Genomic DNA, 10639 nt, shown 5'->3' on the forward strand with positions numbered 1-10639 from the left:
TTTCTGTCCCGTTCATTTTCAGTCTGTTGCAGTTCTGTTTGCAGAGTGCCACCTTCTCAGCTGATTGTGTTTGTGTCATCCTTTCTCTCCTGCCTCTCTTTGCCTGCTCTCTTTCTCTCTCTGTGTCTCCCTTGAGCCAGGGCAGCTGCCACCAAAGACCCTGCCCTGATTTAATTCCCAGTGCAGGAGCTACAACAACCATGGGTGAAGTTAGGAAGGCTGGCAGTGAAATGTCACTGTAGGATCTTGCTGCACTTGGCTTTTGGCCCCTTCTTAAGACCTTTGCCTTCAAGGGCAGGAACATATTTCCCTACTGGGAACTGGAATTCCAGACCCTTGGAGTGTGTGCCCTACAGGACCATAGAGACTGGGATCACATGGACTGTGATCCTATGGACTGGGATCCTACAGACTGGGGGTGCAGAGACTGGGACCATGTGGATCAGGACCATCCAGACTGGGATCATACAAACTGGGATCATTTGGACCGGGATGACTGCACTGAACGTTGTGAACGGAGGGGGTCCCACGCTGCCCAGGGCTCCCTCCCAGTCACTCCCAGTCCCTCCCAGTCCCAGCGCTGCTCTGGGGTGCAGCCAAAGCTCCCCAGAGTGAACTCGGAGGTCCCAGAGCAATCCAGGTACAGGTCCCAGCACCGGTCTTGGAGCAATCCTGGTCCCGATGCCGACCTCGGTCTCAGTCTCGGTCCCAGAGCACCCCCAGTACGGGTCTCAGTGCACCCACTCGACGCCATGTTCTCTAGCCCAGGTGTTGGCAATGCCGCTCTTGAAATGAGTCCCCTTGTCTGACTCAGTCCTCTCAGGGGTGCCATGCCTCCCCAGGACTTGCTTTTCCAGGCCCAGGATGGTGTTGGGGCAGTGCTGTGAGGCACAGGGGAGGTCTCCAAGCATCCCGTGGTGGCTTCTATCATGGTGAGCACGTAGCACTTGCCTTGGCGTGTCTGGGGCAGTGTGATGTGGTCAATCTGCCAGGCCTCCCCATACTTGTACTTGGACCCCCGCCCACCATAGCACAGGGGCTTCACCCGCTTGGCCTCCTTGCTCACAGCACACGTCTCACAGTCATGGATAACCTGAGAAATCCTGTCCATGCTTAGATCCACCCCTCGGTCTCGTGCCCACTTATAGGTGGCATCTCTGCCCTGATGACCTGAGGCATCATGAGCCCATCGAGCTCAGAACAACTGCCCCTTGTGATGCCAATTCAAGTCTATCTTTGACACCTCTGTCTTTGCAGCCTGATCTACCTGCTCGTTGTTTCGGTGCTCCTCATTAGCCCGACTCTTGTGGACATTGGCATCTACATGGCAGACTTCCACAGGTACCTTCTCCATCCGAGAGGCAATGTCTTTCTGTTGTAGATGTCAGCGAACCCAATGGGAAGAATGATGATGTCTAACTCCATTTCAGAAGGCTGAATGATTTCTTTATTATAATTATGTTATAATACATTAATATGCTATATAAAAGAGGATACTAAATACTACATGCTACTTTCTCTAACTATCATATCTCACTCCTCACAACTCGTGCCCCTGTTCTCCAGAGTCCAGACACAGGTGGATCCAATTGGCCATCAGGCCCAAACAATCCACCATGGTCCAACCAAGTGCTCACTCTGGGTAAACAATTCTCCAAACACATTCCACAAGAGAAAAACAAGGAGCAGAAATAGAAATTGTTTTCTCTTTCATTTCTCTCTGTGCACCTCAATAAAAAATCCTGAGAGAGAGAAATGTGCTTGCCACATCTTTCCACTCATCAGCATTCCAGACTGGTTTTCCTCTAAGCTGCCAGTTGGCCTTTTTCCACCTTTCCAGGCAGCCCCACAGAGCATTGGCTGCCATCCATGAATTGGTATAAAGGCAGAGCTTTGGTCACTTCTCTCTTTCAGCATTGCACAGAGCCAGCTGAACGGCCTTGAGTTCAGCAAGTTGACTTGATCCACCTTCTCCTCAGTAGCTTGTGCAGCCTGTCGTGTGGGGCTCCATACGGCTGCTTTCCACTTCTGGTTCATCCCTACGATGCGACAGGAACCGTCCGTGAAAAGAGCGTAGCGTGTTTCCTCTGCTGGCAGATGGTTGTATGGTGGAGTTTCTTCAGCCTGTGTTACTTCTTCTTGCTCCTCTTTGTCACTGAGAGCAAAGTTTTCACCTACTGGCCAGTTTTTATTTCCAAAATCCTGATTCTGGTTTCCAATACGGGTGCACTGTGTGATGAGGGCAATCCACTTGCTCTGTGTGGTGTCGGTGGCGTGGCAGGATGTGGGAACCTTTCCTTGAAACATCCACCCAGCACCGGCAGTCGGGGTGCCAGGAGGAGTTGTGCTTCTGTGCCAATCACCCCCAAGGCAGCTTGAACTCCTTCACAGGCGGCCAAGATTCCCTTCTCTGTGCGAGTGTACTTGGCTTCAGACCCTCTGTAGCTTTGGATCCAGAATCCCAGTGGTCGGCCTCCAGTCTCCGCAGGCACCTTCTGCCAAAGGCTCCAGGACAAGCCATTGTTCCTGGCTGCAGAGTAGAGCACATTCCTCACCTCTGGTCCCGTCCTGACTGGGCCAAGGGCGACTGCATGAGCGATCTCCTGCTTGATCTGGGCAAAGGCTTGTTGCTGCTCAGGGCCCCAGTGGAAATCGTTCTTTTTGTGGGTGACCAGGTAGAGAGGGCTCAAAATCTGGTTTTACTCAGGAATGTGCAATCTCCAAAAACTGGCTTCCAGCAGAATCTGGACGATCCTCTCTCCTTTCTCAAATACTTCCATTGCTGAGTTCCCCCACACAATGATGCCATCGATGTACTGCAGGTGTTCTGGAGCTTCACCCTTTGCCAGTGCAGCCTGGATCAGTCCATGGCAGCTGGTGGGGCTGTGCTTCCACCCCTGGGGCAGTCGGTTCCAGGTGTACTGCACGCCCCTCCAGGTGAAAGCAAACTGAGGCCTGCATTCTGCTGCCAGAGGAATGGAGAAAAGCGCGTTAGCAATGTCAGCAGTGGCGTACCACTTTGCTGCCTTGGACTCCAGCTTGTACTGGAGCTCCAGCATGTCGGGCACAGCAGCGCTCAGCGGTGGAGTCACTTCATTCAAGGCATGATAGTCCACAATCTCCCTTCTCTGTCTGACTTGTGCACAGGCCAAGAGGGGCTGTTGAAGGATGAGTGGGTTTTGCTGATCACCCCTTGGCTCTCCAGCTCACGGATCATTCTGTGGATGGGATCACGGCATCCCGATTTGTTCAATACTGCCAGCGGTGCACTGTCGAGGTGGCAATTGGCACTCGTTGCTCTTCCACCCTCAGGAGTCCTACTGCAGATGGATGCTCTGATAGTCCAGGCAAGGTGTTCAACTGCTTCATGTCCTCTGCCTCTCCAGCAGCTATGCCAAAAGCCCACCTGAGTCCCTTTGGGTCTTTGTAGTAGCCATTCTGGAGGAAGTCTATGCCCAGAATACACGGGGCCTCTGGGCCGGTCACAATGGGATGTTTCTGCCACTCCTTCCCAGTCAGGCTCACCTCGGCTCCCAACAGGGTCAATTGCTGTGATCGATCCCCCCGTCAGCCCGGCAATGGAAACAGGTTCTGCCCCCACATGTCCCCATGGTATCAGGGCACACTGCGCACCAGTATCAGCTAAGGTTTCATATTTCTGTGGCTCTGATGTGCCAGGCCATCGGATCCACGCTGACCAGAGATCCGGTTTTCCCGTGCCTCTCCCTGGCTCGAGGCAGGGCCCCTCTAGCCCTGGTTCCCATTTCTTCCCTGGGCATACATACTAGAGGCTCCTTCAAGGGGATCTGACAGATCATACCCGGCAGCTCGGTCACGGGAGGCTGAGGCTGCCTTCACCTTAGTGGAATTCTCTCAGTTAGTGTTTCCCTGCTTGCGTAGACACAGCCATGCTGCCAGGACAGAAGTGAGCTGATGAACTTTGGACCTGATTAGCATAAAAGATTTGATAGTCAGAATGCCTTGGCAAGAAGAAACAGAGCTTTGAAGACTGCAAGAAGACTGAATCAAGAAAGAAGATTGAATCAACTTCTATGAGCAAGAGATGTTGCAAATTGGATAAGTTTGTTTATGTGTTGATTCACCCAATCATTGTCAAAAAAAATTACTAGTCTTCCTAGAATTGTGTATAAGCATGTGTAGTCCATGTGGAAAACATGTTCACTCTCCTGTGAAAATGTAAAAAGTTTAATAAAGGACAATGGGAGACAAGGACCACAGAGCAAAGGTTATTTATGGCCAGGTGCATCTTGGCACTCAGCCAAGAGCACCCTGTTACCTTCGGGGATCTCCCTTAAATACCTTTTCCCTCACATCAGCCTGTTGCCTATTCACAGCCCCTTATGCATATCCATAACCTAGTTTACATTTTCCAGGAACTATTTTACATGGCCCCTCCTTGGGTCCCCCTTTTCAGAGCATGCGTGTTTCCTGGCTGGAGTTTGGCTCCTTCTCTTTATCACTTCCAGTTCGGGCCTTGGTCCACACTGCCTTCAGATGGTGAGTGCTGATCGTTGGCAGATCTGTAGCAGGTGTCCTCATCCTGTGTTCATTGGATGTTATCCCATCCAAGCAGGCATTTTAACACAAGCAGACTTCTGTCAGCTATTGCACTACTATGTCTAAGCTTAATTAACAACAAAATTAGAAACTTTATCTTTGGAACAAAGTTACTTGAACATCACACATATAAAATCCACTTTGATGTTTGCAAAAGCCAATATTATAATACGTAGCTATAACACTGCTCTCCTGCAAGGAAAGGCTGACACAGCTCGGCTTCTTCAGCCTGGGCAAGAGACTTAGACTTGATCCAACTGTGGCCTTCCAGGACCTGAGGGCAACCTACAAGAAAGCTGGACAGGGGCTTTGTAGGAGGGCAGGCAAGGACAGGACAAGGGAGAATGGATCCAAATGGAAAGAGAGTCGGTTTAGGTGAGGGATTCAGAAAAAAGACTCTCCTGGAACAGGTTGCCCAGAGAAGGTGTGGCTGTCCCGTCCCTGACAGTGCTCAAGGCCAGGCTGCACGGAGCTCTAGACAAGCCGGGCTAGTGCAAGGGGTGCCCAGCCACAGCAGGGGGGTTGCAGCCGTGTGATTTTTCAGATCCCTTCCAAGCCAAACCATGCCACGACTCCATGATTCTGGGATACTTCCCCTCCTCATCCTCTGGCAGAAAAAGAAACTTGGCCCCAAGTTCCACATTGCAGACCATGTCCTTTGGCAGCCTGCAACTGTCTCAACAGAGGATGAAAAGAGATGAATTTAATGACACGATTTCCCTTTTCTACATGAAAATTAAATGCTGCACTCCTGTCCAAAAACTGTCGGAAACTGTCAGAAAAGGCAATTCTTCCCCATGAAATGCTACACCTCAGCCAAAGAAGAAAGAAGCCACAAGCCAGCACTCTTCTTTATTGCTAGATTGTTTGATTTGGTTACTTCTCTAATAGGAATTCCTTGGGGGTTTCATTTGTTTGTTTCTCTCTTTCGTTCCGCGGGGCGCGCGGCGGCTCCTCCGTTGGGTTCGCGGAGGCAACGGAGGAACGTTCGCGAGCTGCGGCGGTTCCTCAGCAGCAGCAGCAGCAGCAGCAGCAGCAGCAGCAGCAGCAGCAGCGCTTCTCTCGATCGGTTTTCCGCTCGACTTTCCACTCGCTCCCCATCCCCTTCTCCCTCTCACACTCACTCCGCTCCCGTCCCGTCCCGTCCCGTCTGTGTCCCGCCTCTCCCAGCCCGGCTGATGCCGCGTCCCGCAAGGCGCCCCTCGGCGGGGTCGCCCCGTGCCCGCCCCTGCCCGTCCCGCCGCGGAGCCGCCTCCGCCGGGCTCTCTCCGTACTGGCTGTGGCGCCGCTGGAAGTGCCGCTCGCTCTGGTGCTGGCGGAGCAGCGCGGTCTTTTGGCTCCGCCTGGCGCGGGCTCTGGCCCGGCCCCGGCCGAGGCCCCGGCCCCGAACGAAGCTCCTGCCGCGGTTCCGCCCGCAGCCGCCCCGCTGCCGCCCCGCGCCCGCCCCGTCGCCGACAGCGTCGCCGGCGGCTTCCCCGCTCCGAGCTCCGCCGCTCGTCAGCTCGGCCGCCGGCCCCGAGCCGCCGCAGCCCGGGGCGGCTCGGCAAGCAGCAGCGCGCCGGGCGCTCGGCTTGGCGGGGCAGAAGAGCGGGAGCGCGGTGCCGCCCGCACGGGCGGAGAAGCCTCCCCTGGAGCAGCTCTACCGGGAGGGCCCGCTGCTGGGGAGCGGCGGCTGCGGCAGCGTTTACTCCGGGACCCGGCTCGCCGACGGCGCCCCGGTAAGAGACGGGGCCGGAGCGGAGGGGGCGGCGGGCGGCGGGCAGCGAGCTCAGCCCGGCGCTCGCCTTGGCTTGCAGGTGGCCATCAAGCGAGTGTGCCGCGATCGCATCCCGGAGTGGGCGCGGCTGGTGAGTGAGCGGGGCCAGCGGGAGAAGGCGGCGGGGCGTGCCGGGCGGGGCTAAGGCGAGGCCCGGCAGGGTGGCAGCCGGAAGGCTGCGAGGGGAGCGAGCGGCGAGTGAGCGGGGCCCGCGCAGCGTCCCGGGCCGGGCAATGGCGAGCGGCGGCGGGGCCGGGCAGGGGGTGGCCAAGGCGCGGCGCAGCATCGGCCCCGCTGAGGGCATCGCGGTCCCCCCGCAGCACAACGGCGCCCTGGTGCCCCTGGAGCTGGCGCTGCTGTGGATGGTGTCGTGCCCTGGCTTCCGCGGCGTCGTGCGGCTCCTGGACTGGTTCGAGCTGCCCGACGGCTTCGCGCTGGTCATGGAGCGTCCGCAGCGCTGTCAGGACCTCTGGGACTTCCTGCACGAGCGGGGGTTCCTGACGGAGCCCGTGGCGCGGGGGCTGTTCCGCCAGGTGCTGGAGGCCGTGCGGCACTGCACCAGCCGCGGCGTCCTGCACCGCGACATCAAGGCCGAGAACGTCCTCGTCGACCTGGCCACGGGCGAGGCGAAGCTCATCGACTTCGGCTGCGGCACGATCCTCCAGGACACGTTCTACACCCGGATGTCAGGTGAGCCCAAAGCCGGGGCCCAGCCGGGCAGAGGAGGTTCCCCCCTTGGCTGGCAGAGGGGGAAGAGGGAGACAGGGAGGGGAGGGTGCAGAATCCTCCTTCAGCCGGCTGCAGCCAAGTTGCTTTTCGGCGGGGCAGGGGCTGGCTGTTGTGGAACGGGGGCGGGCTGGGAGGGAGGGAGGAAGGGAGGGAGCAGCATCGGCCTGATGAGCTGTGCCTGTGACCCATAGGAACGCCGGAGTACAGCCCACCGGAGTGGATCCTCTTTGGCTGCTACCATGGCCAGCCAGCCACCATCTGGTCCCTGGGCATCCTGCTCTATCACCTGGTCTGCGGGCACCTTCCTTTCCACACAAACGAGGACATCGTCCGGGGCCAGCTCTTCTTCCCGCCCCGGGTGTCTCAAGGTGGGGCTGCGCCTTCAGGGCTCGGGAGGAGGAACGGTGCTGGGAGGGGGCAGCTGGCACATCAGTGTTCTGCTCTTGCAGCTAGTGAGGCGGTTGATCTCCTGGGCTTAGCTGGAGGAGGTGGCACGTGTGCCTCTGTGCTGCTCTCCTCCAGAAGGGAGGATCCATGGGAAGCTTTTGGCTGCAGCTCCGAGCACTCCTAGTGTGGCCTGGGCACCGTGGAATGTGGGAGAGCATGGACAGGAGCCTTGTCCCGCTGAGCGGCGGTTTCTGGTTTCTCTCTGCAGAGAGCCAGCACCTCATCAGGTGGTGTTTATCCATGGACCCCGCAGACAGGCCATCACTGGAAGACCTTTTTGAGCATTCTTGGCTGCAGGAGCCCTGCCTGGCCCAGGAGACAGCAGAGATCCATCCCTGTGCTCAGTAGGATCCAGGAGCCCAGCAAGTACCAGCTGCACACGTCTGGTGGCACTCCAAGAAAACCCCGGAGCGTTTCCCTGCGGCCGCAGCACGGAGGAGAGAGCGCAGCCGAGGAGATGCTTCCGCTGGTCCCCGGCGAGTTGTGGAGGGAGCGGCTCAGTGCTCCCCGTGCCACTGGAGAAGTGGTGGCAGTGCGGAGAAGGTGCCACGGACTGGAACAGGGGAAACATCCCCCTGCAGCTCAATGGCATCGGGATGTCCCCGCAAGCCGAGGCACAGCTGGCGTGTTCTTCTGGAGCACCACGTGGAGCTGGGAACACCATCCTGGAGCTGGCCGCTGGCGGGGCAAAGCCGAGCGGCTTTGGCTGCGGCCCCTTCCTGGAGGACACGCTCTGCGCCCCGATGAAATCAAGATGAGTCCCCAGCCGGCGCAGGGGCGGGGGGATGCTCGTGCTTCCAGGCATGGCAGGGCTCGGCCTGGCCACGCGCCGCAGGTTCCCCGCTCGGCGGCGCTGGGGAATATTAATTTTTCCCCTGGCTGCCGAGCTGCTTTTTGGTGGGACAGGGGACAGATGTTGTGGAAGGGGAGCAGGCTCCTGGCCTTGCTGACAGCTTCTGCCAGCCAGCCTGGCACGGGCTGGGGCGGGGGCAGCCAGCCTGACAAAACATCCATCCATGTGGATGGGGGCAGCAGAGGGGGACGGGTTCCGAAGCCGTGCCCCAGCTGGTCTGCTTTGCAGGCCCTCGAGGAAGGGGTGCGTTTACGGGTGGGAAAGGTGGGGTTTTTCCCCACCCGTGGACAGGTTTCATTCTCGCATGGAGTGGTCAGACCCTCCTCAGGCCCGTGAAACGGTGACAGACTGTGTAGGTTTTTCTTGTTTCCAGGTCTTGTTTTGAATTGACTTTCATGCAATTGTTCTTTATTTTCCCAGGAAGATTACACCTGGTGCCCGGACCGCATGGGGAAGCGCCTGCACCGTCCGTGGAGCACATCCAGTGCCAGCGCTACCCCAGGGGCCACGGTCTGCAGGGACATCCCCTTCAAGAAGGACGAGGACCTCGTGTGGGATCAGCTCCTCTCCTGGCAGCAGGTCTGCAGAGGTGGGTACCCGGCTCCACAGCTGGGCTGGCAGAAGGGCTTCGGGCAGAGGGCAGCGGGCACACGGGCATCCCGCCCTTGCAGCTGCTGAGGAGGCTGCTGTGCTGTGCTGAAGCGGAGGAGGTGGAACGTGGCCTGCCACGCTGCCCTTCTCTCGAAACAGAGAATGGCTCGGGAGGTTTGGGCTCTGAGCACAGCCAGCAGCCTGGCCCAGGCACAGGCCATGGCAGGACAGGGCACAGGAGCCTTCTGTGACTGACCGTGGCTCTCTGGTTTCTCTCTGCAGGCTGCCAGCACCTCATGCCATGGAAACGGCTCCGCTCGGCCTGCCAGGCTGGGAGGGCTGGAGGGCGGCGGGTGTTCATTTGCTGTCAAAAAGAAATCGTTCTATTTTTTTGTCATCGTCATGATCAGAGCATTTCTTTCATCCTTTTCCAAGCTTTTGGCCTCCCTTCCTCCAGGGTAATCTTTTTGTGTCCTTCCTCAGCCACTTGATGGCATTTGGCAGGGGGGGTTAAGCAATGTGAAAAGTTCAACAACAGCTCCTGTTGCCAACTGCAGCAGCCCCTTCAAGAGCCCTGAGCTTCCAGCGAGGTCCACGTGTGCCTTGCAAAAGGGAGTGGTTTGCAGCGATGGGGTTGTCACCCTGCTGCAAAAGCTGGGAGGAAATCACAAGTGGCAAAATGCCAATTTGGCTCAACCCCTGCCCAGGTTCTGCATCTTTCCCCTCTGCTCGGTGACAGGCAGGCAGGGCTGGACTCCAGCAAGGTTCAAGTTCTTGGTGCTCCCTGGCATCGAGGGGATCAAGTAAAGTCTTGTATGCAGTGACTGCAACAGGGCTACTGAAGGGAAAAAGGAGATGTCATGAGGTGGGGAATCCTTCTTGTCTCCTTTGTCTCCCAAGGAGCCCCTTGGAAAGGGAAATGCCCACACGGGTTTATCTGACTCCTTCCCAGCCAGCCTTTCCCTCAGTCCCGGCTCTCATTTGCTCCACAGGCTTCAGCAGCTCGCTCAGCTCAGAGGAGCTCTCAGAGGAGAAAACGCTGCCTGGCGTGGGGCTGGCTGATCCCTGTCTCATCTTGATTCCATTTCCCCGCTCCCTCCCCCATCCAAGAGACCGAAGGATCCCCCGCAATCCCCCGGTCCTGCAGCAGATCCCGGGCACGTTCCCTCCTCCGCTCCTTGGTGGCCCTGGGGAGGCTCCAGAGCCCTCCCTGTGTGCGGGACAGCTGCTGCAGCACCGCTGTGCCAGCGTGCGAGCGGCGCCCCAGGAGCAGCTGCGCGAGTTCCGAGTCTGAAGTGGAATCCTCAGCGCACACAAATGACAACTGGCATTTCAGGGGCTGGCAGGAGAAGCTAAATCCGTCTGCTTGCTGCCCTTTCGAGCCATGGCCTCGCTGGTGCAATTGGAAGAATTGCCCCTGCCCAGGAAGCTCTCAGGTGGAAGAGAGGAGCAAAAGCCACGTGTTTCTGAAACACAAACTATCAGAATAAGGCTCCTTAACACTAATTTGCTATTTAAGAGGGGATCATTTATTCAGGCCTGAGGTCCAATGAGGGATAACTCCTAACCTTATGTGGACATGGAATTCGACCAGTGTGTTGCTTATACACAGTTGCTAAATGTGTATTACAATTTCCCCATTTCCATAAAACCCACCCCAAGTTCCCAGATCCAGCCCTTGTTTT

General features: G+C 57.4%; 1 protein-coding gene across 4 annotated transcripts; it reads left to right on the forward strand.

Annotated features, from left to right (window-relative positions):
- Positions 1-5570: 5570 nt before the first annotated feature.
- Positions 5571-9351, forward strand: LOC128783214 (serine/threonine-protein kinase pim-1-like). 4 transcript variants are annotated; one of them, XR_008429035.1, is made up of 6 exons: positions 5572-6296; positions 6375-6425; positions 6655-7024; positions 7255-7431; positions 7719-8952; positions 9237-9351. XR_008429035.1 is itself a non-coding variant. In XM_053933854.1 (5 exons), exons 1-5 carry the CDS (start codon positions 5757-5759, stop codon positions 7632-7634), a joined length of 1260 nt encoding a protein of 419 aa, XP_053789829.1. In that variant the 5' UTR covers positions 5571-5756; the 3' UTR covers positions 7635-7709. The 4 variants fall into 4 exon arrangements, 2 of the variants coding, with proteins under 2 accessions (XP_053789829.1, XP_053789828.1); XR_008429036.1 differs by having other exon boundaries at positions 7719-8942; XM_053933854.1 differs by lacking the exons at positions 7719-8952; positions 9237-9351 and adding an exon at positions 7513-7709 and having other exon boundaries at positions 5571-6296.
- The last annotated feature ends 1288 nt before the right edge of the window (positions 9352-10639 follow it).

This window comes from Vidua chalybeata, unplaced genomic scaffold, assembly GCF_026979565.1.
Source record: "Vidua chalybeata isolate OUT-0048 unplaced genomic scaffold, bVidCha1 merged haplotype W_reject_31, whole genome shotgun sequence".
Taxonomy (NCBI): Eukaryota; Metazoa; Chordata; class Aves; order Passeriformes; family Viduidae; genus Vidua; species Vidua chalybeata.

What these genes read in the sequence shown, in the direction of transcription:
- LOC128783214 (XM_053933853.1), top strand. Translation starts at nt 5,757, where the DNA reads ATGCCGCGTCCCGCAAGGCGCCCCTCGGCGGGGTCGCCCCGTGCCCGC. An exon ending in GGCTCGCCGACGGCGCCCCG is followed by an intron (nt 6,297 to 6,374) that starts GTAAGAGACGGG and finishes CTTGGCTTGCAG; the next exon opens with GTGGCCATCAAGCGAGTGTG. An exon ending in CCCGCCCCGGGTGTCTCAAG is followed by an intron (nt 7,432 to 7,718) that starts GTGGGGCTGCGC and finishes TTCTCTCTGCAG; the next exon opens with AGAGCCAGCACCTCATCAGG.